Source organism: Cibotium barometz, chromosome 1 (genome assembly GCF_041138505.1).
Source record: "Cibotium barometz isolate CiBa-2024 chromosome 1, ASM4113850v1, whole genome shotgun sequence".
NCBI classification, from domain to species: Eukaryota; Viridiplantae; Streptophyta; class Polypodiopsida; order Cyatheales; family Cibotiaceae; genus Cibotium; species Cibotium barometz.
In genome coordinates, this window is record NC_141046.1 from 9,775,067 (window position 1) to 9,802,184 (window position 27,118).

The window sequence follows — 27,118 nt, forward strand, 5'->3', positions numbered from 1 at the left end:
GTGTCATGGTGAAAGTAGTTCTCAAAACCCTCAGCGAGAGGGTGGAAAGAGAGAATTTTGTGATGAGGAATAGAGGATGGCTTCGATGCATTTTATGGTGAAAGTAGTTGTCAAAACCCTGAGCGAGAGGGTGGAAAGAGAGAATTTTGTGATGAGGAATAGAGGATGGCTTCAATGCATTTTGCATCAACACATGTGATAAGGAACACCTATTTAGCTCCACCCAACTAGACCTTCATTAGGTGTTAGAGGCGGACATTGCACAAGAAAGTGGGCGGACCAATGTGCCATAATTTTGATGCGTGGGTGGGCGGCCGGGCTCAGGCGTTTGGAGCAGGATAAGCAGACTAGAGTATAAAAACTCAATCCATACATGCACAGCTAACTTTTGCTAGTAGGCATGGCAGCGACCAACCATTGTATGGCTCCTCCACCTTCACGAGTCTTCTTTACCGCAAACTCTTCTCAAATGCATAGCTCAATTGCGCTGTGTGTGTGTGTGTGTGTGTGTGTGTGTGTGTGTGTGTGTGTTTTGTCAGCGGATGAACTCCCAACGAAGAGGTCCTCGCAGGTCAAGCTGGTATCAACAAGGGTCTCAGAAAAACCAAGGAAAAACAATTTGGACTTCCTTCGTGTGCTGTTCGGTACGGGGAAATTAATCTCAATTATATGATGCCAATTTTTTGTAATGCAAAGCTCAGCTAGGGTTAATTAAGTGTTTTTTTTTTGGGGGGGGGGGTTTTGATGCAGAGGGAGCAGTGGCTGGGGGAACTGCAGGCGTTGTGGTAGAAACAGTCTTGTATCCCATTGACACCATCAAGACTCGCCTTCAGGTAAGCACAGGCCAATGCTATCACGAGTCTTGTGAAAATTACAAAAAAGAAACCTTATTGTTTCCCTAGCACATCTTAGGTCGTACATTTTGAAACCCTAAAGAGGAAACCATGGTGTCTTATTATCGTTAGATCGGCACATTGTACGTTGCTTTTCTTGAGAGTGGAAAATTAGAGGAAGAAACCATTGTGTTTTCTTAATACATGAAATCTCACACTTTGAAATGCTAGAGAAGAAATGATGGAGATGGAGCCCTTTGGCTTGTAACGGCCGGCAAGTATGACTCCTGCCTACATATTCATACATATTCACAAGTTGTGGTGTTGCCTCTGGGTTTCATTGCATGGTCAAGAGTGAGGTCAACCCATCATGGCCCATATTTGTGAAGCATTGGCAACAACCATTTAGCGTGGATAGCTGCAATTAACATGACCAATACAAGTGCTACTCATATCATGTATAGTTTCTTGTGTTGGAAATATTGTTCATCCCCAGATGGATTTATAGGGCCTTGCATTGCATATTTTTCTGCTATTTTTCGCACCATTTTTGGGAGCCTTTTTTTAATAGCATTTTTAGCAATTTATGGACTTTTGTACTGGTCGGCCTGTTGGACCTGGCCTATCAGCTCTAGAGGACCTATATAATAGTTGCCTCAGTCCTCTTCATTATTATCTTCCTTTTCGGTCCTGATTTGTACATACCAGCACTCACAGGCCTCCCTAGTGCTGTACCTTCAATCGTATTCAGGTTCTTGATCATCTGCAGTCTACTATCTATACATATTTTCTGTTTTATTCTCTGTTTTCAGATTTACAGCAGTAGCACATAAATCTCACATGGTATCAGAGCGAGATCTGCTGTAGGAGCTGCGTTTTACTTCATGAACCTGTTGTTTACAGATTTCAGCTCATAAAGACCTGCATTTTCAGATTTGGGACCGGCATTTTTTTAGAGGTGCTGCATTTTCTTCAATCAGGCTGCGTTTTTCTTCACAAAGAGGTGTTTTCAGCATCTATCGTGCCATTAAACTTGGAGAGCCAGTTCTTTTCTTCCTTTCCCACCCTCCCACCATGAGTTCCTTCTTCTTCATCCTCATACTAACTGTGCTTAGTTTTAGAGGAGGTCTAGCTGCTTCTAGCCCTATTTGAAGAGGAGGATTCTGCGTTTGGAGGATATGGCTTCTGGAAATTGATATTCTAACTTCTCTAGACTTCTTTTATCCTCCCAGGGAATCCTATCCCCTACTTCCCAGGCTACCATTTCATCGGTATCCTTTCCCTCCACCCCTTTGGTGGTCCCCCCATCCTTTTTGCAACCACTTCTTCTCTTGTTTCTCCCCTCCCACAGAACATCTCCCCTTCTTTCTCTCATGTTCCATCCTAATCTCCTCCCAAATCAGTGATTCCATGAAGCTTATAGCCACCAATTATCGTACTTGGTCTTATTATACCCAGTTGCTTCTTGAAGGTGCTGGTGTATGGACGTCAGTTACAACACCTGCCTTGGTGGATTCAGCTTTACGAGGAGTTTTTGAATCTCTTGCACGCCTCATCATCATTTATTGCATGACTCGTGTCATACAAACATAGTTTATTTCTACGAGGAGTAATGCTCGACAGATGTGGCTTGAGATTCAAAGGAGGTTTGGTGCTGTTTCTTCTGTGAAGATTGCTAAGATGGAGGTGGATCTTGAGAAGATTTCCATCAGTGAATTTGACAATGTCACTGATAATATTTGGGACTTTACTCGCATCAGACATCCACCCCGGCCCCACACGACCATCACTCTGTTCTTCCGACCACAAGAGGACGCCCCACGAGCCATGGATGACATATCCACAGCCTCATCTGACCCCACTTTGGTGTGTTTCTAGACCGGGCCACTACAACGAGCCCAATGCCCCGGACTCCTTGGACCTTGCCAGCAACACAGACATCAGTCCTAGCTTGAGCAGGTCTTGGAGTGACACAGAGCCACCTTCCCACGCCCAACGGATCTGCAGAGCCTTCTACAGGCTAATCCCAGCTTGAGGAGATCTTGGAGAGGCATAGAGCCACCTTAGCAGATCTGCAGAGCCTTCTACAGGCTAACCCCATGCTCAATATCCTTGATGGCCCCCTCCCCCTACCGGGGGTCCCACTTTGTATCATATGGCTCAGATTTGGCATTCCCAACTCATAGCTCTCGTCTTTGTTTTCTTTTGTACCATGATGAGATTACATGGACACTATTGTATCACTTTTGGTCTCATAGTGGTCTCATAGACCCGCTGGGTCTTTTGAAGACATTTAATATGACTTTCTCTCTCTCTCTCTCTACAGAGAGGGAGAGACACCTACAGAGGCAGATTACAGACTTCTTTCGACCAGAGATTGAGCAGTCAGGTCAGCAGGCATTGCAGCTAGCCCCAGAGTACAGCCGCACCAGAGGTACACTGATTGATCGGGCTATAGAGCTGGGGCGGTCCAGGCGCCCCAAGATGAGAGGTCCATCTCGACACCGGCGGAGACTACAACAGAGGATCAGGACCATACTAGCACGGCATGGGAGACGTCCAGTCAGAGTACTCACCATGGAGGACATTGAGGATATCCGCCATCGACCGATGAGAGACATCTTTGGATAGTGATGTGTATGATGCTTACCTTTGTTGCTGGAGTTTTCCTCCCACATGTTATCCATTAGGAGCTCCTGGTACCGTACTTTTCCTCATAGTTGTTTCAGTTTCAGTTAGTTGTTTAATTGTTTTTAGCTTTCCTTACACAGACATTGTATCAGATCCACCAATTGTTGTAACCTTTTTGGTCTCATAGGTCATTTTGGCCTTTTGAAGACGTTAATATATCATTTCATTTCATTTCATTTCTCTCTCTCTCTCTCTCTCTCTTGCACTCTTATCTCCGTTACATTGTGCTATCGTCAAGAACAAAGGTGTTGAATATTCATTATCAAAGTAAAGAAACCGCTTCTTGAGTGTGACAAACTGGTCCCATTCATAGGCATCAATGCCAAAGTGGGAGTTCGCTTGGGCCTTATGTGTCCACCAAGAGATAGCTTCCCCTTCTGTGTAACAACCAACTAACACAACGTTTTTCACATCTGACTTTCTACCAGCAGCAAAATAAGCCTCAAATTGATGAATCCATGAGTACATAGTTGTGGGGTCGAGTTTACCATTATACTTACTTAAATTCACCCTTCTGTGAAGGTGAGTCGAGGAAGTTGTCGGTACTGTCCTTGGGTCGAGAGTTGCAAGGAACCACTCGTGCTCCACGCGGCGTCTTTGTTTCTCCTGTGCGGCAGTGCGAGATGCCGCATGCGTCTGAAGCTCTAACTCCCATACCTATAAATCATATAAAGCACGGGACTACTGTGCGGCAGTGCGAGATGCCGCATGCGTCTGAAGCTCTAACTCCCATACCTATAAATCATATAAAGCACGGGACTACTGTGTTAACTCCACAATGGAGGTAGCCGAAGCAAAGATTGGGAAGGGGTCTGGGAAGGGATCTCGGTGATAACTGGCAGAGGAGAGGGGGTGGGAATGGGCGAGGAGGTATCCTGAAGTGGTATCTGCTTCTCTAAGGCTTGTATCGTAGGCTTGTACTCTAGCATTTGTTTCCCTTGGTGGGCTATGATGCGCATAAATTCTTGGAACATGGCATTTGTATTACGACTTGCAACTTGGCTTCTTGATGCAGTCACTGTAGAAGAAATAGTTTCTTTAGGGGTCTAGTGTTCTCTCTCATTGTCAGATTTTGCCATAGTGGGAGTGGTTAAGTTTTTCCCTAACCGCAAATAAACCATCCACTATGTGTGTGGGAGACGTCTCCGGTCGCTGCCGGAAGCTATAAACCAACTGTCCTTCGAGGGTCAAGAGTCACACCAGAACGGGGAGTGCTACCGGTGTCTAAAAGCCAACCACACAAGCGATTTTTTTTTTCTTTTGGCTGAATCTCTGCACCAAAAGGCAAAGCTTTGATACCACTGTAACGTGGGGAAGCTTACAAAGAGGATTATACTTTGATAATGAATATTCAGCACCTTGGCTCTTGACGATAGCACAATGTAATGGAGGTAAGAGTGCAAGAGAGAGGGAGAGACAGAAGAGGCAAGTACACAGGATAGGGTCCCAAAATACCCTCTGAAAGGCCCCCACCAAGGACTGGTGTATTTGCTTTATTGATTGATGTAAAAGACTGACTTCTTGGAGACCTTAACAGCAGCCTGAAGATGTCCTATTCCTGACCTTCAAGTTCACCTTCGTGTTGACCCTTTGGCTGTCCTGTTGCTTGGAGTGCTTCAGCAAATTGTGAATAATGAGATGCTTTAACCCTTTGCCAAGCCCATGCTTATATAGGTCATATATATGCTGGTCAGTTTGTAGAGGGGGCTTCCGGCCTGCTTTTGACTGCTTCACAAGTTGATTAAACACCATACAGTAGGCGCCTTTTCACACATGGCTTCATGGGCTGGCCGACATGCTCATACCCTTCCATGGGCTGGTGACTGTGCCTAGGGGCCTTTATGGGCCCAAACAATGGCCCATGGGCTGCCCAAGTGTAGCCGAAGTGTAGGCCAACATAGACATAGTCTATGGCCCTGCACTTCTTGCTTCTACATGCATTTATGTGCTACCCCAGTGCCCTTGCATCTGGCTGAAAGCCTATCAATGCTCGGAACACCACATCATCATTCCAAAGGGTGACTCACAATACGGACTGGCACTGCTCCATGTGCGGGGCATGCACGCTTGACCTCATATGACCATGTACGGGACTTGTACACTTGACCATGGAAGCTTAGAGTGGATCCCTGGCTGACTCATCGTCCTTCACCTGCTGCACAGATATGTCCACGTGGCATCCAAGTGTGGGATGCAGGTGACACGTTCGTGTAATTTCTTTGCAAGCATATATTCTATCCTGTGACCTGTTCATGATAAAGCTGAAACACACTGACGGAGACAACTCCACACATGCTTAGGTTAAGAAAAGACAAATCTGCTTTCACAAGCTTCTGTATGTTATGAGCAACTACAGATCAGGTGTATTTATGTAAGTGTTTTTTTCATTCACTTGAATGTGGGTACATTTATGAAGTGTAGTACTTTCTGTATTTTCTGTCCATTATCTAGAGTTAATTACAGCAGCTTGTTTCTCATTAAAGGGTTCAATTTTGTCTATGTTGTTCCACTTTCTGGGGACTTGTGTTTACACATTCTCCGACAAAAAGGGTGTTGGTGAGGGTAGTGTCATGTGCATGATCAATGCCATGTACCTTCTCAAGTGCTGATCCAGAGGAGGCAGCCAGATAAAGACTATGAACCAACTAGGAGCACAAGAGGACAAAGGTGGATTCAGAGCAAGGCTTGGAGGAGCTTCATGACCATGCGTTAGGAGCCAGGACATGGGGTCGGCCGAACCAGCACTAGTCGGCTGAACCAGAGGAAGGCAGGAGCCGGTGCATGATGAGCAAGGGGAAAAACCCTGTCGGCTGCATGACTTGGTGTTGTCGGCTGTACCAGAGGGGGCAAGGCGGCTGCAGGCGCTCCAGAGGACAAGGCGGCAGTGGCAACTAAGGATCGAAGAAGACCACCAGTCGGGCAGCGCTGAAAAGGGGCATTTAAAGCATATAAGACTGGCCGACCACCAGTCGGCCAGTACACCAAAGTGTCCAAGACTACTATAAAAGGAAGAGTGCTCATTATTAGAATCATTCTCTCCCCTATGGAGTGGATCAAGTATTAGGCTAGATTTTGGTGATGTTCACCTTTTATAAGGCAGCCTCTGGCTGTAGAACTAGAGTACCCTTTTTGTACTATATGAAATATATTGAATTTCCAGCACATCTCTCTCTCTCTCTACTCTCTCTCCATATCTGCGTTTTGCATCAGCATGTTGCCAGGAGTGTTTAGGGGTGAAAGAAGACTCCCTGAGCTTCTGCGTGTTACATTGGTATCAGAGCATCAGGCTCAGCAAAGCTAACACGGAATCAGTCCCATATGATGGTGTACAGGTCCAAGGTACAGGAAAGTACACGGATACGAAGCCCAAGGCAAGGAACACAGAATCGGGAAGAGCTCCCAGGAGGTTTGTTGGTGGTGTTCCACAAAGCCAAAGGGGATGGTAGTCCTGTGAGCCAGATAGGTTCTTGGGCAACGGTCCCAAGGGAGGTTTATCCTCCAAGGGTGATGTGAGGGTGCCAAACTCATTTCTCAAGAATGAAGACCAAGACAGTGTTCAGAGTCAGGGCAGGAATGGATCGTGGACTAGATGGAACAGATGCATAGATCTTCGTTTGAGACAGAGTGGTTTGGAGAACAGGTCGGGTTTTCAGAGAAAAAGGGGTGCTTGGGATGGATGGATGACAGAGGGACTTCGGGAAAAGGATTGGGATGATGACAGTCATCCAAGAGCAGGTTGGATTCTCGTAATCAAGTTTAGCAGAGGGGGATATCATGTGCATGATCAATGCCATGTACCTTCTCAAGTGCTGATCCAGAGGAGGCAGTCAGATAAAGACTATGAACCAGCTAGGAGCACAAGAGGACAAAGGTGGATTCAAAGCAAGGCCGCTTGGAGGAGCTTCATGACCATGCGTTAGGAGCCAGGACATGGGGTCGGCCGAACCAGCACTAGTCGGCTGAACCAGAGGAAGGCTGGAGCCGGCGCATGATGAGCAAGGGGAAAAACCCTGTCGGCTGCATGACTTGGTGTTGTCGGCTGTACCAGAGGGGGCAAGGTGGCTGCAGGCGCTCCAGAGGACAAGGCGGCAGTGGCGACTAAGGATCGAAGAAGACCACCAGTCGGGCAGCGCTGAAAAGGGGCATTTAAAGGATATAAGACTGGCCGACCACCAGTCGGCCAGTACACCAAAGTGTCCAAGACTACTATAAAAGGAAGAGCGTGCTCATTATCAGAATCATTCTCTCCCCTATGGAGTGGATCAAGTATTAGGCTAGATTTTGGTGATGTTCACCTTTTATAAGGCAGCCTCTGGCTGTAGAACTAGAGTACCCTTTTTGTACTATATGAAATATACTGAATTTCCAGCACATCTCTGCTTATCGAAGAGTTAAGTTGGCACTCCAAAAAACTCAGCAAAAGCAAAAGAAAGCAGCAGACCGTCACAGACGTGCATTAGAGTTTGCGTTGGGTGATTGGGTTCTTTTGCGATTTGAGAAAGCTCGGCTCAAAAAGATGACGGGTAAAGAGCGCTTATTCCCTAAGTTGAGCATGCGCTATTATGGACCTTTTCAGGTATTGGAAAAAATTGGTGAGGTGGCATATCGTTTGAAGCTACCAGATCACTGAAAGGATGCCACCAGAGCACGAGCATTGATATTGAAAATTGCAGATATGGATAAGAAGAAGGCCTTTCTCGCTAAGAGGGCCGCGCTTAAGGGAGAGAATTTATCTAGATGAGGATCTTACGCCGGCCCAGGTAGCACACCGGAAGGAAAACATGCCTCGAGTGTTCGAAGCACGTAAGGAGGGGAAGTGGGATGTATATAGAGATGGGCAAGTATTCATCCAGGAGCGTCGGTCATCTTGATGGGGCGCGGCCTATGGGGCCTTGAAGCTATCGGTGTGGAACTGCAATGGAGCCCTACGGGTAGATGCAGGGTACTTCGAGGACACTTTCAAAGGCCGGGATATTGCCATGTATACAGAGACGCACCAATGTGCAGGGGGTAAATTACCGGAGGTTCCTGGGTATAGATGGGAATCTGTATGCCGACCCCAACCATGCATAGTAGGAGACTAGAGGAAGTGGGGGGGGTAGTAGTACTGTTAAGGGAGGACTTACGGGAGGCAGTACATGTGATGCATAGAGGTGTAGACACACGCTACATGTGGATCAAAGTGAGCACAAATAGACCTCGGGACATTTACGTTGCAGTATGCTACTTCCCACCAGCACATTCCAGATATGCTACGCCGGGAGAATCACCATATATGCCGCTGTACGAGGACATCATGAGATTTGCGAGCTTGGGAGATGTACTACTAACGAGGGACTTTAATGCACGTACAGACCGGGAACAATCAGCTCTCTATGCTACGGATGATCCCATGTACCACAAGCTAGCAGCGGATGAGATAGGGATGCAGAGATTTGCCGAGGACACACAGGAGAGGTGACAGATGTCATGTGCATCATAGATGCCATGGACAATCTCAGGGCTAGATCCAGAGGGGGCAAACAGATAAATAGTATGAACCAGATAGAGTCAGAGTGTGGAGCACAAGATACAGAAGTGGCCAGGTTGGACTTGGAGAAGCACCAGGGGGCAGTCGGCTGAGTACAGGAGCTGTCAGCTGTACCAGGAAGCAAGGTGGCTGAAGGCGCATGATGACAAGGCAAGATAACCAGTCGGCTGAATTAAGAGGCATTTAATTCATGTATGACTGGCCGACCAGCAGTCGGCCAGTTTACCAACAGTCCAAGAAGTCCAAAAGGAGGTATAAAAGGCAAAGGGTGCTCCTCATTGTAGGCATTCAATCCCACTAGGGGTTTGGATCCTTAGAGGTCCCATAGGGGACAGATTTTAGGGTTAACCACCTTTTTATGAAGGCAGCCAAGGGCTGCAAGATATGTACCCTTTTTGTACCATAGTATATACTGAATTTCCAGCACTTCTCACTCTCTCTCTCTACTCTCTCTCTACCTGCGTTTTTGCATCAAATGGTGCGTTTTTGCATCAGAAGGTTTCCAAGAGTGTTTAGGGCTGAAAGAAGACTCCCCAGAGCTTCCGCGTGTTACATTGGTATCAGAGCATCAGGCTCAGCCAGGCTAAACGCTGATTCAGTCCCATATGATGGTGTACAGGTCCAAGGTACAGGAAAGTACACGGATTCGAAGCCCAAGGCAAGAACACAGATCGGGAAGAACTCCCAGGAGGTTTGTTGGTGGTGTTCCACAGTGCCAGATGGGGATGGCAGTTCCGTGAGCCAGATAGGTTCTTAGGTAACGGTCCCAAGGGAGGTTGATCCTCCAAGGGTGATGTGAGAGTGCCAGACTCAGTTCCAGGAATGAAGACCAAGACGGTGTTCAAAGTCAGGGCAGGAATGGATTGTGGACTAGAGGAAGACCAGATGCATAGATCTTCATCAGAGACAGAGTGGTTTGGAGAACAGACCGGATTTTCAGAGAAAAAGGTTTTGCCAGGGATGGATGATGACAGAGGGACTTCGGAACAGGATTGGGATGATGACAGTCATCCAAGAGCAGGTTGGATTCCCGTCATCAAGTTTAGCAGAGGGGGATGTCATGTGCATCATAGATGCCATGGACAATCTCAGGGCTAGATCCAGAGGGGGCAAACAGATAAATAGTATGAACCAGATAGAGTCAGAGTGTGGAGCACAAGATACAGAAGTGGCCAGATTGGACTTGGAGAAGCACCAGGGGGCAGTCGGCTGAGTACAGGAGCTGTCAGCTGTACCAGGAAGCAAGGTGGCTGAAGGCGCATGATGACAAGGCAAGATAACCAGTCGGTTGAATTAAGAGGCATTTAATTCATGTATGACTGGCCGACCAGCAGTCGGCCAATTTACCAACAGTCCAAGAAGTCCAAAAGGAGGTATAAAAGGCAAAGGGTGCTCCTCATTGTAGGCATTCAATCCCACTAGGGGTTTGGATCCTTAGAGGTCCCATAGGGGACAGATTTTAGGGTTAACCACCTTTTTATGAAGGCAGCCAAGGGCTGCAAGATATGTACCCTTTTTGTACCATAGTATATACTGAATTTCCAGCACTTCTCACTCTCTCTCTCTACTCTCTCTCTACCTGCGTTTTTGCATCAAATGGTGCGTTTTTGCATCAGAAGGTTTCCAAGAGTGTTTAGGGCTGAAAGAAGACTCCCCAGAGCTTCCGCGTGTTACAACAGAATATGGGAGACACTTCCTAGCTTTGGGGAGTGCACATGGGCTAGTTATCTATAATGGCCTATCTCGTTGGCCAGGTTCAGATGCTCTCACATGCTGGAACAAAAAGGGAGGAGCTAGTACAATGGATTACTTGATGGGCTCACATACCTTGATACATGATATACAGGATCTCTCCATTTCGGGCAGACCCAATGGGATAGCAGCAAACCATGCATATTTGACATTTTCTGTGACTTGTGGATATGTATGGCATCTGCGAGAGTAAGGTGGTATTTAGGATCAAGGGGACATTTGCAAGGCTCAAGACTCGTGACCGCTTGCAGCGGGAGATCACCCTTGGCATCCACACACATAGACAGGCTAGAACGCTCTTCAAACGCCTTGTGTGTAAGAAGAAGCGGGATTACCTGGCCAAGCTTGAGAGGGAGATATACCAACTATTTTTGGGGCAGGACAACAAGAGGGCGTGGAGTTTTTCTACTTTTTCCCATAACATGGGTTTCAAGGGATTCAAAGATCATCGATTGAAGGACTGTCGAGAAATGTGGAAAGATACGGCTCGCTGAAGCTTTCGCCCCCCCCCCCCCCCCCCCCTTGCTCGAGCTGCCTTCACCCTTCCCCGCTTGCTCGCACCCCCCCTCCCCCCCTTCGAGCCTTCGCCTTTCCCCGCCTGCTCGCACCCCCCCCCTCCGCGCCCCTGTGCTTTTCGCGCCCCCCCGCCCCCCCCTTTCGCGCCCATCGCCCCTGCCCGCCTGCCCCCGTCTCCTTCACGCCCCCCGCTCCCCCCTTCCTCCGCGTCCCGCCCCCTGCCTGCCCCCGCCCCCCCTCTCGCGCTTTTCCCGCCCCCTTTCGCTCCCCGCTGCCCTTTTTCCGCCTCTGTCTTCCACCCCTCCCCCTCTGTCTTCTCCTCTGTCTTCCACCCTTCCCCCTCTTCCCCTCCCCGCTCCGCTTTTTCGTGCAGCTTGGTTCTTGCAGGACCCTCCGTCTTCGCTTCGCCCTCGACTCAGCTTCAGACTCTGATGAAGGTTCCTCCCGCCCCACCTCAGAGGGACTCTTCCGCAGCCTCCTCGCCCGCCCCTGAGGATACCCCCATCAGGCTTTCTCTTTCGCCAAAAGAGGAAGCGAGCCTCGCCGCAGAGGTGGAACGCCTCTAGGCACATTCCACCATTTGCCGTATAGTTGGCACTCGCCCCAGCAGAGGGGAGATCCGGGATCTTCTCCAGGCCCGCCTTCTTGCAAATGTGGACAAGATCCTGGACGTTCAGTTACTGGGCCGCGGACACTACCAGATTGAGTTCGAGACAGCCCAGAGCGTGGCCCAGGTCCTAGCCATGAGTCCCCTTGACATCAGGGGCGCTCGGGCCTTCTTCAGACATTGGCAGCATGGTTTCGACCCAGCAGCGGCGAAGCAGGGAGAGCGCCTATTCCATGTCACAGTTTGCTTTCCTGGACTTCGCCGCGAGTACCTTCCGCTCCTCTCTAGGATAGGATCATTGGTGGGCTCGGTGCTTGAGACTGGCCCCACAGCAGCTTCAGTGGTGGCTAGAGCAGTTGGCCTTCCTTCAGTCAGAGTTTTGGTTCCTGACATCTCCTCCCTTCCGAAGGTCATTCAGTTACCTAGGATAGGGGGGGGATGGATCGATCAGAGAGTGGATTTTTCGGGGCTCCCGAACCAGTGTTTTATATGCAGGCAGGTCGGCCACCTGGCCAAGGCCTGCCCTCGCAGGAGACCTCGACCTTCACCGCAGCAGCAGACCTCCGATGGCCCGCCCACAGATGTGGCTCGGCACACCTGCTCAGCCCACAGAGACCTCTGATTGGTAGCCTGGACAGGGGCGCCGTAGAGGGAGACAGCCACAGCAGTATGCCTAGAGACCGACGCAGCAGCAGACACAGCCTTAGCATCATTGGGTTCCAGTGAGGAACAACTTTGCTCCCCTCCAGGAGGAGACCCCAGCGCAGACTGAGGATCAGGAGATGCCAGCACCCCCCCTTCACCTCCACCCCTCCCTCCCCCGTCCCGCCTTCTCCTTCCCTCTTTGCGGCACTAGCAATCGGGAGTGGACTGTGGATCTCGCTCTTAGTATTTTGCGGACACAGGCAATTGAGTTTTCTCACCATGTGAGCGATTTGGAGATGATAGACGTGATAGGCCGACTCTGGGAGTTGGCACATTTCTTTGATACCCGGAGTGCGGATGCCTCCGGGAATCGACATTTGGTGGTTCGCATAGTGGCAGACCTAGCGCGAGACCCTGGCTATGTATGCATACATGAGGTTTCTCTCTCCGAGCGGGATCGCTATGGGACACAGCCACTGGCGCTTGGTCCGAGACTCTTGCAGCACACCGGGTGGGCAGATTCGTAGCCGCTCGGATGGGGATTACTCTCCATCCAAGTCGCTTGCGAAGGCGCGCCGTATGGCTGAGACATCCTCCACCTCAGCTGGCCATCCATGAGGATCATCTCATGGAATGTATAGGGCCTTGGCGGCACACACTGTACGTTATCGTGGCTGCTTGAGGCAGGAGCTGCAGAGATGCCTGGTTGGGGGCAGTATTGATATTGTGATGATGCAGGAGCACCATTTGAGTGAGAGCAGGATTCGGAGATATGGTTTGGTGATGCCTGGTAGAAGGGACACATTTGGTCTGCAGGTTTTGGCCCCTTGGGTGGGCAGGGAGGAGTATGTATGGTCATTGCGGATGTATGGCGGCAGGCCATTGTGGATTGCGGGATCATTGTGCCTGGTAGAGCGCAATATGTTATTCTGAGGATGCACGATGAGCACTTTGGTGTGATCAATGTCTATGCGCCCAATCATGCTAGTGCCAGAGCAGAGTTCTGGACCCTTGTTACAGATGCATTGCCCGAGGCCGCACATTGGTGTCGGGGGAGACTTTAACATGCTTGAGGACCCGGCCGATAGGGTGGGAGGCAGTCATGTTACAGTGCACGTTACAGAGCTTGCAGCTTGGGAGCGATTTTGTATGACACTGAGGATCACTGATGCATGGCAGCATGAGGCTTTCGCCCGTTCTCAGGACAGTCTTAGTTTTTCTCGGTCGGATCGCCAGCAGGGAGGGACTAATCTATCATGGATTGATCGCTTCTATGTGGGCGACAGGTTCGGGGAGCGTGGGTGGAGACTGCTCGCTGAAGCTCCCGCTCTCTCCCCCCCCCCCCCCCCCCCCCCCCCGCTTGCGCTGCCTGCACGCCCTTCCCCCTACCCACCCACGCGCCCTTTCCCCCCCGCCTGCCCTCGCTTATGCGCCCCCCCTCCGCCTTGCTCTCTTGCGCTGAAGCGCCCGCCCCCTTCTGCTCGCCATCGCGCCCCCCTCCCCTCTTCAGCGCCCCGTCCCCCCCTCCGCCAGCCCTCTCTTTCCCCCCACCCCTCCTTTTGCGCTGCTTCCGCCCCCCCTCCTAGGGTTTTTTCTTCGCCGCCTTACTCCCCCCCCCCTCCCCTTCTTTCTAGTTTTTCCGCCCCCTGGGGGTTCTTTCCTTTTTTAACCTTCCGCCTTCCCCCTCCGCCCTTTGTGTGCAGCTCGGTTCTTGCAGGTCTCTCCGCATTCGCTCCACCTTCGCCATAGCTTCAAACTCTGATGGAGGCTCCTCCCGCCCCACCTCAGAGGGACTCTTATGCAGCCCCCTCGCCCGCCCCTGAGGATACCCCCATCAGGCTTTCTCTTTCGCCAGAAGAGGAAGTGAGCCTCGCCGCAGAGGTGGAACGCCTCTAGGCACATTCCACCATCTGTCGTATAGTCGGCACTCGCCCCAGCAAAGGGGAGATCTGGGATCTTCTCCAGGCCCGCCTTCTTGCAGATGTGGGCAAGATCCTGGACGTTCAGCTACTGGGCCGTGGACACTACCAGATCGAGTTCGAGACTGCCCAGAGCGTGGCCCAGGTCCTAGCCATGAGTCCCCTTGACATCAGGGGCGCTCGGGCATTCTTCAGACCTTGGCAGCATGGCTTTGACCCAGCAGCGGCCGAGCAGGGAGAGCGCCTTTTCCATGTTACAGTTTGCTTCCCTGGACTCCGCCGCGAGTACCTTCCACTCCTTTCGAGGCTAGGAGCACTGGTGGGCTCGGTGCTCGAGACTGGCCCCACTGCAGCTTCAGTGGTGGCTAGAGCAGCTGGGCTACCTTCGGTCAGAGTTTTGGTTCCTGACATCTCCTCCCTTCCGAAGGTCATTCAGCTACCTAGGATAGGGGGGGGGGGGATGGATTGATCAGAGAGTGGAGTTCTCGGGGCTCCCGAACCAGTGCTTTATTTGCAGACAGGTCGGCCACCTGGCCAAGCCCTCGCAGGAGACCCCGACCTTCACCGCAGCAGCAGGCCCCTGATGGCCCGTCCACAGATGCGGCTCGGTAGGCAGCCTCCGGGACACCTGCTCAGCCCACAGAGACCTCGGAGTGGCAGCCTGGACAGGGGCGCCGTCGAGGGAGACAGCCACAGCAGCACGCCCAGAGACCGATGCAGCAGCAGCCACAGTCTCAGCATCACTGGGCTCCCGTAAGGAACAGCTTTGCTCCCCTTCAAGAGGAGACCCCAGCGCCGACTGAGGACCAGAAGATGCCAGTACCCCCTCCTTCGCCCCCACCCCCCCTCCCCCCTCCCCCCTCCCGCCTCGCTTCCACCTTCGCCTCCTCCTGTCCCCGCTCCGGTTTCGGCAGCGGCTCCTTCCCCACCCCCTTCTCCGCCCCCCCCTCCTCCCCCCCCGCTGGCCTCAGCTCCTCGGGAGGCCCTGGTAGTCCCTTGGTGTTCACTTGCAGTCCGGAGGGCTCTGAGCACCGACCTTGCTCGAGCACCGCAGAGGAGACTTACCATGCCGATTCAGGCTTCACGGATATCCTCTATCCGCAGTCGGTTGAGTCGTCTCGACACTCGACAGCTCTCGGAGGCTTTTGATTACTCCTTCACACGGCTTTTTGGAGCAGAGGGCCCCCATGAGCCAGCACCCATCAGAGTTCATGTAGTGATACCTCCGGCCCGTGGGGAGGAGGCACTCGATTCAGCGGTGGCCTTCTCATTCCCTCTCTGTGGCCCACGCGACCGGGAGTGGACTCTGGAGCTCGCTCTTAGCACTTTGAAGACTCAGGCAGTTGAGTTTTTGCACCATGTGAGCGATCTGGAGGTGACAGATGTGATAGGCCGACTATGGGAGTTGGCTCATTTTTTCATTGATCCCGGGAGTGTGGATGCCTCAGGGATTCGACATTTGGTCGTTCGCATAGTGGTAGACTTAGCACGCGACCCTCGATATGTATGCATACACGAGGTTGCTCTGTCTGAGCGGGAGGCAGTCGCCATGGGGGACAGCCACTGGCGCCTGATCCGAGATTCTTGCAGCACACCGGGTGGGCAGATTCGTAGCCGCTCGGATGGGGACTATTCTCCATCCAAGCTGCTTGCGAAGGCCCGCCGTACGGCTAAGACAGCATCCACCTCAGCAGGTCATCCATGAGGATCATCTCATGGAATGTACAGGGCCTTGGCGGCGCACATTATATACGTTATCGTGGTTGCTTGAGGCAGGAGCTTCAGAGATGCCTGGTTGGGGGCAGTATTGATATTTTGATGATGCAGGAGCACCATTTGGGTGAGAGCAGGATCCGGAGATATGGTTCGATGATGCCTGGTAGATGGGACACCTTTTGGTCTGCAGGGTTTGGCCCCTTGGGAGGGCAGGGAGGAGTATGTATGGTCATTGCGGATGTATTGCGGAAGGCCATTGTGGATCGCGGGATCATTGTGCCTGGTAGAGCACAGTATGTCATTCTGAGGACGCATGATGAGCTCTTTGGCGTGCTCAATGTCTATGCGCCCAACCATGCTAGTGCCAGAGCAGAGTTCTGGACTCAGATTACGGATGCATTGCCAGAGGCCGCACATTGGTGTGTCGGGGGAGACTTCAACATGCTTGAGGACCCAGCCGATAGGGTGGGAGGCAGTCATGTTACAGTGCACGGTACGGAGCTTGCAGCTTGGGAGCGATTTTGCATGACACTGAGGATCACTGATGCTTGGCAGCATGAGGCCTTCTCCCGCTCTCAGGACAGTCTTAGTTTCTCTCGGTCGGATCGCCGGTAGGGAGGGACTAATCTATCACGCATTGATCGCTTTTATGTGGGCGACAGGTTAGGGGAGCGAGGGGGCTCCGTTGGCATTCTCGCTGGCACCTCTTTCTCAGACCATGCGCCAGTTATCTTGACACTTGAGGAGAGGACACGGGAGACCAGCTTGCAGTTGAGGATCCCAGAGAGGGTATTTACAGATCCTAGTCTCGTTGAGGACATTGAGAGGATATGGCATGATAGTCAGAGCTCTGACCAAGATGCAACAGGCCAGTGTGCCCAGGGACTCATCGAGCTCAGCTCTTTTTTGCACGCTGCAGCCTTGACACGGCTGGGAGAGGCTCGCGAGCGGGAGCGTCGGCTGAGACGTAGCCTTGCTTCGCTTCAGCGCCTTCAGGAGCAGCAGCCTACATGTGAGTGGGTGGCGTCCCAGCTGAGCCAGGCACGCCAGGAGGTTAGAGAGGCAGAGGAGCAGAGACACGAGTTTTACTATCGCCGCCAGGCCTCTCAGTGGACGCAGCTTGGTGATAGAGTGACTGGGGAGTTTTTTGAGATTACTGGGTCCTGCCATGCTCGAGCAGGAGTCCGCCAGCTTGGGAGGCCGGACGGATCGGTAGCTACTTAGCCCGAGGAGATCAGAGCCATTGCCACTGGGTTCTATAGAGACCTGCTTTCAGCGGAGCCAGCCACCGAGGCTCGGGATGCTTGCAGACAGACTCTGTGGGCCCATGTGCAGAGGAGGGTCACAGATCGTATGCGTACAGTTCTGGGTGAGCCTCTCTTAGAGGTTGAGCTTGCTGAGGCCTTGAGGGTCCTTCCGCGCCATAGTTGCCCAGGGGAGGACGGATTGACGCCTGCCTTTTTTATGCGCTATTGGGACCTTTTGGGGCCAGGCCTCCGCAGGGGCTTTCAGTATGTTTTGGACACTGGGATGATGCCATAGAGCTTTTCAGAGGGCTTGATCTTTCTTATCCCCCAAGGGGGAGGGAGTATCAGATGATATTCGGCATTGGAGACCTATTACGATCCTCAATACTATCTACAAGGTCTTAGCAAAGGCCTTGAGTTTGAGGATCCAGCCCTTCCTGGGGGAGTTGATTCATGCTACCCAGACAGGATTCGTCAAGGAGCGTAGTATCCCTGACAACATTTTCACCTTCTGGGAGGCGACGGCCCGAGCTAGATTTCTTGGTGAGGACTTGGTCGTGATGCTTCTCGATTTTGAGAAGGCATACGATAGAGTCGATTGGGGTTTCTTAGAGGGCACTATGCTTCGCCTCGGCTTTGAGCCAGGTTGGATTCGAGGGGTGGCGGCTCTATATTCCACAGCTCGTAGCCAGGTGCTGATTGCAGGAGGACGGGGGCCGAGTTTTGAGTTGACCAGATCAGTCCGTTAGGGGTGTCTTGTCGCCCCGATTCTTTTTCTCTTCTTTGCTGAGGCTATGAGCATGTATCTGACGGCAGAGGAGGTTGGTTTGAGAGGACTCCAGCTCCCAGTCCGGGGGGAGGACCTGCTCGATGCTGAGTTTGTTGATGACACGGGTTTATTTTTGCATGGCCAGGAGGCCAATCTTCAGCGGGCAGAGCAGTCTCTCCAGGTTTTTAGTGCAGCGTCGGGAGCATTGAACAATTGGCGCAAGACAGTGGCCTTTTGGATCAGTAGCGCTCCCACTCCGGCATGGAACCCAGACCCGGGTTTTAGATGAATTCCTCCTGGCACAGTAGTGCGATATTTGGGATGCCAGATTGGACTAGATTTGTCACCTAAGCAGCAGATTGCCCCGCTTCTTCTGAGCATTTGGAAGAAGCTTTTGTATTGGAGTACAGCTCGGCTATCCTTGGCTGGGAGGGTGGTGGTGGCAAATCAGGTGCTTTTAGCGACCATGTGGTACATTACGTCTTGCTGGATCTTCTCAAGCTCTTGTATCAGCCAGGTATAGAGGCTGATCAGGAACTTTCTTTGGTCTGGGCGGGATGGCCAGCCAGCCCGGGCAAAGGTTGCTTGGGCAGTTATTACACTTCCGATGGCCCAGGGAGGCTTGGGCATTATAGATCCAGTTGATCAGAGTAGAGCCTTATTGGGGAAGCTTATTGTTCGGGGGCTGCTTCCAGGCGCTGAGCCTTGGAAAGAGCTTCTTTTGCAGCGGCTGCAGGCTCAGGCTCCCCCAGCAGGGGGCACTTGGGCACCAGAGATACGATGGATCTTCATAGAGATTAGGAGGACAGGCCTCAGTAGAGGATGGGAGGACAGATTTGCCTTGAGTAGCCTGAGAGCTTGGGAGTTGCTGAGACCGGGGCTCTCTCAGAGACCTTCTTGTGATGAGGAGCGGGCTAGACAGCCGCTCATTTGGAGCCCAGCGGTTCGCACAGAGCAGGGTCATATGCTGGGTTCTCGGCCTCGTCTAGCCTGGGGACCATTGGCGGCAGGCCCAGCACGTAGTTTTGGAGACTGGCAGGCCTTCTGCAGTCTCCCAGAGGAGACCCAGGTGGAGAGGCTGAGTCACTTCAGAGGGGGGTTGATTATGAGGGATGACATTCATAAGGCACTCACAGAGGAGTGGTTCACGCCTCGAGCACGTGGCCCCATGGTGGACGGGAGCCTTTACACAGTTGGAGATCCTGATTGTTGTCAGAGCTTGCACTGAGGATGGCAGATGCCTCTACTATGAGATCCAGGATGAGGGCAGACTTCAGAGAGTGGAGGTGGAGTCGCTTTTGGTTGCAGAGTGCATCTTTCAGAGGATACGGGTAGTGGCCGCCGCTTCTCGGAAGTGGCATATTGACCCAGACCCTGCAGATGTGGACTCTGATTGGCGCATATGGGCATATGCAGCGCACCCCTTGGCCCGGCTCCAGTGGGACCCTGGCGAGTACGAGTGGCATGATCCTTATGCATCCCTTGAGGCCACAGAGATCACCTTTTTCCAGTATACTGTTCGGTTGGGGCGACATATTTTGACGGCGAGGAGGATGGTCTCTCCAGCTGCATCGGGGCACTGGCGGCTACAGGGACTCTCACAGGAGTTCCGGGAGAATTTTTGGACCAGGCTCTTGGCTAGTCGACAGGCACACAAGATTTCGACTTTCCAGTGGCTGGTCGCCCACAGGGGCTCTGCAGTTGGCACCTGGCTTGTCTACAGCGGTCTTCCGGGGGCCTGCGCCCGATGTGGCCACTCTATGGAGACACAGAGACATTGCCTATGGGACTGCCCTCAGGCGCAGCAGATTTGGCTGCGGATGCTGCGCATTCTGGCCCCCCTCTCTCCAGAGGGTATGTATACGTGGGGTGCCGCTGCTTGGTCGACTTCGTCAGGGCTTGCTATGGGCTATGAGACGGAGCAGGACAGCCAGGCCATCAGATTCATTAGGGGCCAGCCTCGCCTTGTTCCTTCACCGGATTTCTCGTCCGCCGGCTGGACACAGGAGAGGGATCTACGATGGGAGCTCCTCAGCAGCCTCACCATCTGGTTCACCTGGAGGGCCCGGTGTTTCAGGGCCTTTGAGGGGAGACTGGAGCCACCAGCAAAGACTGTTCGGGGGATTTGGCAGGAGTTGATCCACACCCTACGAGGACAGTATGACCGCATCCGGGGTGACTCGGATGAGGCGATCTTGCGGCGCCAGGCCTTTCACACCACTTGGCGCAGCGGCCCCTTCTATACCCTACACGCGGGGTCCCCCCGTTGGCACTACAGGACACCTGTTTGGCTTTCCCCCTCTCCTATTGTATGATATAGCCTCTCAGTTCTTTGTACTAATACTTGTACTTTTCAGCATCTAGGGAGAGTCTCCCTGGCTGCCTTGCTTTGTTCTCTGCTCTGTTTTCTTATGAGCAGAGAGGATCTTTTGTAGCCCTACGGGCGTTTTTATATAACTAATGAAAGGATCTTTTCTCGGGGGAAAAAAAAAAGGTTCGGGGAGCGTGGTTGCTCCATTGGCATTCTCGCTGGCACCTCTTTTTCAGGCCATGCGCCAGTTATTTTGACACTTGAGGAGAGGACACGGGAGACCAGCTTGCAGTTGAGGATCCCAGAGAGGATACTTACAGACCCCAGTCTTTTTGAGGACATTGAGAGGATATGGCATGATAGCCAGAGCTCTGACCTGGATGCAGCAGGCCAGTGTGCCCAGGGACTCATCGAGCTCAGCTCTTTTTTGCACGCTACAGCCTTGACACGGTTGGGAGAGACACGAGAGCGGGAGCGTCGCTTGAGACGTAGCCTTGCTTTGCTCCAGCGTCTTCAGGAGCAGCTGCCTACATGTGAGTGGGTGGCGTCCCAGCTGAGCCAGGCACGCCAGGAGGTTAGAGAGGCAGAGGAGCAGAGACACGAGTTCTACTATCATCGCGAGGCCTCTCAGTGGACGTAGCTTGGTGATAGAGTGACTGGGGAGTTTTTTGAGATCACCGGACCCCGCCATGCTCGAGCAGGAGTACGCTAGCTCAGGAGGCAAGACGGATCGTTAGCCACTGAGCCCGGGGAGATTAGAGCTATTGCCACTAAGTTCTATAGAGACTTTCAACGGAGCTAGCCACGGAGGCACGTGATGCTTGCAGACAGACTGTGTGGGCCCATGTGCAGAGGAGGGTCACAGATCGTATGCGCACAGTTTTGGGTAAGCCTCTTTCAGAGGATGAGCTTGTTGAGGCTTTGAGGGTCCTTCCGCGTCATAGTTGCCCTGGGGAGGACGGATTGACGCCTGCCTTTTTTATGCGCTAGTGGGACCTTTTGGGGCTAGGCCTCCGTAGGGGTTTTCAGTATGTTTTGGACACTGGGGTGATGCCACAGAGTTTTTCAGAGGGCTTGATCTTTCTTATCCCCCAAGGGGGAGGGAGTGTTAGATGATATTCGGCATTGGAGGCCTATTACGATCCTCAATACTGTCTACAAGGTCCTAGCAAAGGCCTTGAGTTTGAGGATCCAACCCTTCCTTGGGGATTTGATTCATGCTACCCAGACAGGATTCGTCAAGGAGCGCAGTATCCTTGACAACATTTTCACCTTCTGGGAGGCGACGGCCCGAGCTAGAATTTTCGGTGAGAACTTGGTCGTTATGCTTCTCGATTTTGAGAAGGCATACGATAGAGTCGATTGGGGTTTTCTAGAGGGCACTATACTTCGCCTGGGTTTTGAGCCAGACTGGATTCGAGGAGTGGCGGCTCTATATTCCACAGCTCGTAGCCAGGTGTTGATGGCAGGAGGACGGGGGCCGAGTTTTGAGTTGACCAAATCAGTCCGTCATCAGGGATGCCCTCTCGCCCCGGTCCTTTTTCTCTTCTTTGCAGAGGCTATGAGCATGTATCTGACAGCACAGGAGGTTGGTTTGAGAGGACTCCAGCTTCCAGTCCGGGGTGAGGACCTGCTCGATTCTGAGTTTGCTGGTGACACGGGATTGTTTCTGCATGGCCAGGAGGCCAATCTACAGAGGGCAGAGCAGTCGCTACAGGTTTTTGGTGTGGCTTCGGGAGCATTGATCAATTGGCGCAAGACAGTTGCTTTTTGGATCAGTAGCGCTCCCGCTCCGGCATGGAGCCCAAACCCGGGTTTTAGATGGATTCCTCCTGGCACAGCAGTGCGGTATCTGGGATGCCAGATTGGACTTGATTTGTCACCTGCGCAGCAGATCGCCCCGCTTCTTCTGAGCATTCGGAAGAAGCTTTTATATTGGAGTACAGCTCGGCTATCCTTGGCTGGGAGGGTGGTGGTGACAAATCAGGTGCTTTTAGCGACTATGTGGTATATCACGTTGTCGTGCCATGGCACGTCTATGGTGTGAAACCATGCATGTGAGGCCATCAAATGCAAATCCAGATGCATGGGGTTAAGTGCCATGACGAGTCATTATATGATGCCTGAGTATATATGTTCATATTGTAAATACGGTTCAATAAGACGAGCGGAGGCTGAGCCAGGTCTCGAAGCCTCTGTACATGAGTGTGGTATGAATTATGGAGTTTTATGCATATGGTAGACCTTGTAGTAGGGAACACCCTTCTTAACATATATGGAAATGCAAAAAAGACTTTAAGCTTGGAGAGAGTGAAAATGTTTTTCATATGCTCGGCAGAATGATAGGGAAAGGTATCAAGCCAAATCTGGTTACATTCGGTAGTGTTCTAAATGCATGCAGTCATGCAGGTCTAATGGAAAAAGGTCAGTTGTACCTTGAGGCCATTAGCAATGACTATGGTCTCATCCCAACTCTTGAGCATTACACTTGCATTGTTGATCTCCTTGGCCGGGCAGGCCATGTAGACAAGACGGTAGCTTTGATCAAGAAGATGCCATTTCATCCTGGTATTGTGAATTGGCATACTGTGTTGGGAGCTTGTCGAACATGGAGCAATGCCGAGCTTGGACGCCATGTCTTCGAACATGCAGCTAGAAGATCTTTCACTCAAAGTGGCAAAAGAAGGGTATGTCTCAGGTTTGCATTGGGTGTCACACAGCATTTCAGATGATGTAAAGAGAGAGTTGTTGTGTAGGCACAGTGAGTTGTTGGCTCTTGCGTGTACCTTGATTAATACACCCAAGGGGACATCCATATATGTGGTAATAGAAGCACAAGAAGTGTTTGAGAAGCTTCCCAAAGCGCCAGCTGGAAACATATATGCAAGGTGGCGGGTGGCGGCTTGCGTGAATATAAGCAGGCGCAGTATTTCAAATTGGAAATTAGCGATTTTTGGGCTGCAAAAGGTGGTTGGGCGCCCGATTTCCTTGCGGGAAAATGAGGAAAAACCAGAGAACGAGGGGAGCGCATATATCAGAAAGGGGTCTGCAGAAAAAAGAGAAAACCAGTCCGCCAACTAACCAGAGTGAATAAAATCGAGGAGGCCGTTACTGTTCATGGCATGTAGGAGTTAGAATTAAAGAGCTAATTGAGTGTTATCCAGTGATGGGATTTTCAATAAATACATGTTTTTTGCCCTTCACGGCCTGCAGCGAGGCGTCGTATGGGAGTTTACAAAAATCAAGTGTAAATCGCCTTGCTACCTTCAGATAAGTGATGATTTAATTTAATTTTATTTCACTATCCTACCTACCTACGATTTGAAAAATCGTAAAAGTCAATAAACCTTTAAAGGTTTTGTAAATCAAGAAGGACTTGATATGAAGAGTTGTGATATTAATGCATCAAAATACATGGAATCAAAGTATCAGAAAATGCAGCAAGGATTCTGGTAAATTTGATTTTGTTTCTACCCTAGTGGATCTGGAATGCAAGTCATGGAATTTCTTAAAATCATGTGAGCGTGTTATAGTTATGCCAAATATCGTCTTTTGTTTGTGAGTTGTTGGAATTTAAAGGCAGGCTTTCAGGTGATAAAGAACATCATGAGATGATGGAATTGATGACACTGGATGTATGGAATGTAAATGGTCACATGTATGTTGAAAATATTTGAAGGTTATGTTATGCCTACATGTGATTGGTTTGAGGGATTTGGAAAGAGGAGTCAGTGAGTCTATGCTTGGAAAGGGACAAGCACTTGGTACACAATTTTTGTGCAATCATCAGGATGAATTCAAGGATGTATTGAGGTGAATTGACACATGTATATGTCATTAAAAATGGATATGTCCTATGCTCCTTGGAAAATTTTGTGTGTGAGTTTCCTTGTGGAGTTTGGTACCTACTCTCACAGCTAGAAGTCTCGTACTTTCCCAGCGACACCGTCCACGTCACGACAGCTCTTTGGTGAACCCGACGTGAAACTGCTGGGGTGAGAGTGTGGTGAAATATACAGGGAAGCTATGGCTGAGAATTTTGAGGGTCAGGGGGTTCATTTTGATCCCGGAGTTATGCAGATGTTTCAGATGTTTACTATGTACATGCAACAGCAGACAACAAGCTGCTGAGAGGGGACAAATTACCACGACCAAAGCACTACAATCAATTGTGAAAAAGGTGGATCAATTTGATGGAAAGGATATCACAAAGTACCTGCGCAATTACATAAAGGAAATGGAGCTAAACAGGGTAACTGAGGAGGATATAGTTCGAAGTTTTGAGCTGGTATGTGTTCCTGAAATAAGAGAGCGCATAAGAGGATTGCAGACAGCACATGGTGGCAGAAATTGGGAGGAGTTCAAGCTTGCTTTAAAGGACGAATATTTCATGGAGGATTCTGAGCGAGTGACCAAACGAACTTTCTTGGAATGGGTCACAAAACCTAAAATGGGAATTTCTGCCACAGAGCTGCTAAGAGAGTTTGAGAAGCGCTATGCCCAGCTGTCAAGGATAGAGCGCACAACTTTGGACAGAGAAAAAACAGAGCTCTTCTTACAAGCAGCTGGGAAAGATCTCCAAGAAAAACTGGAAATTCTCCTTGAGGATAAGGATACAGAGTAGGGACTAAAGAGTGATTGGAATGATGTTGAGGATGCGGTCACCATGCTAGCAAAGCGGCAACGAAGGAGGGATAAAATGGTGATGAGCTCGGGAACTCCTATAACTGCTGTTACCCCTGAGAATCTACCAAAACCAGCTGCTGCAATCCCAAAGGTAGAAGGGCCGATGGAAGAACTTATTAAGGGCATGCGGGACCTAAAATTGAAGATGTCCAGGATTGAAGAAAAGGGGCTACCATTAGGGCAGGCTTCTATGCAAAGGCCTCAAAGCAAAGAAGGGTTTACATACAGATGCATATGGTGTGATGACCCAGAACATGCAAAGAAAGATTGTGCTAGCTATAAAGAAGCCCTTAAAAATCAACTTGTGTTTTTCAAAGATGGGAAAATCCACCTTACAGAGACTGGTCTTCCATTAAGTACAAACTTTGGGAAAGGAGGGATGAAAAAGCTGGTTGAGAATATGGCTGCTAGTCATGCTATCTCTATGGTTGAGGCAGCAACCTATGGATTAAAGGCTGGTCAATCAAAGCAGGGATCTGAGAATGATGAAGATTATGAGAATGAAGATTCGGTGGATCTTCACAGAGATGAGAAGGACAGGCCTCAGTAGAGGATGGGAGGACAGATTTGCCTTGAGTATCGTGCGAGCTTGGGAGTTGCTGAGACCGGGGCTTTCTCAGAGACCTCCCACTTGTGATGAGGAGCGGGCCAGACAGCCGCTCATCTGGAGCCCCGCGGTACGCACAGAGCAGGGTCATATGCTGGGTTCTCGGCCTCGTCTAGCCTGGGGACCATTGGCGGCAGGCCCAGCACGCAGTTTTGGAGATTGGCAGGCCTTTTGCAGTCTCCCGGAGGAGATCGAGGCAGAGAGGCTGAGTCACTTCAGAGGGGGGCTGATTATGAGGGATGACATTCAGGAGGCACTCACTGAGGAGTGGTTCACGCCTCTCGAGCCAGCGGCCCCACGGTGGATGGGAGCCTTTACACAATTGGAGATCCTGATTGCTGTCAGAGCTTGCACTGAGGATGGTAGATGCCTCTACTATGAGATACAGGATGAGGGCAGACTTCAGAGAGTGGAGGCGGAGTCGCCTTTGGTTGCAGAGTCCATCTTTCAGAGGATATGGGTAGTGGTCGCCGCTTCTCGGAAGTGGCATATTGATCCAGACCCTGCAGATGTGGACTCTGATTGGCGCATATGGGCATATGCTGCGCGCCCCTTGGCCCGGCTCCAGTGGGACCCTGGCGAGTACGAGTGGCATGATCCTTATGCGTCCCCCGAGGCCACAGAGATCACCTTTTTTCAGTACACTGTTCGGTTGAGGAGGCATATTTTGACTGCGAGGAGGATGGTCTCTCCAGCTGCATCGGAGCATTGGCGGCTACAGGGACTCTCACAGGAGTTCCTGGAGGATTTTTGGACCAGGCTCTGGGCTAGCAGACAGGCACGCAGGATCTCGGCTTTCCAGTGGCTGGTTGCCCGCAGGGGCTCTGCAGTTGGCACCTGGCTTGTCTACAGTGGCCTTCTGCCGGCGTGTGTTCGATGCGGCCACCCATTGGAGACACAGAGACATTGCCTATGGGACTGTCCATAGGCGCAGTAGATTTGGCTGAGGTTGCTGCGCATTTTGGGCCCCCTCTCTCCAAAGGGCATGTATACGTGGGGAGCCGTTGCTTGGTCGACTTCGTCAGGGCCAGCTCTGGGATACGAGATGGAGCAGGACAGCCAGGCCATCAGATTCATTGGGGGCCAGCCTCGCCTTGTTCCTTCACCGGATTTCTCGACAGCCGGCTGGACACAGGAGAGGGATCTACGATGGGAGCTCCTCAGCAGCCTCACCATATGGTTCACCTGGAGAGCCCGTTGTTTCAGGGCCTTTGAGGGGAGACTGGAGCCACCAGCAGAGAGTGTTCGGGCTATCTGACAGGAGTTGATTCACACCCTGCGAGGACAGT

At 51.3% G+C, this 27,118-nt stretch overlaps 1 protein-coding gene across 1 annotated transcript in view; it reads left to right on the forward strand.

Moving 5' to 3' along the window:
- Window positions 1–268: 268 nt before the first annotated feature.
- Window positions 269–27,118, forward strand: part of LOC147641582 (S-adenosylmethionine carrier 1, chloroplastic/mitochondrial-like) — an 86,359-nt gene continuing 59,509 nt past the window's right edge. Inside the window, exons 1-3 of the mRNA XM_086790738.1 lie at window positions 269–419; window positions 540–644; window positions 751–833. Of these exons, the coding sequence (XP_086646864.1) occupies window positions 401–419; window positions 540–644; window positions 751–833 (207 nt within the window). The 5' untranslated portion in view covers window positions 269–400. The remainder of the gene's footprint in view (window positions 420–539; window positions 645–750; window positions 834–27,118) is intronic.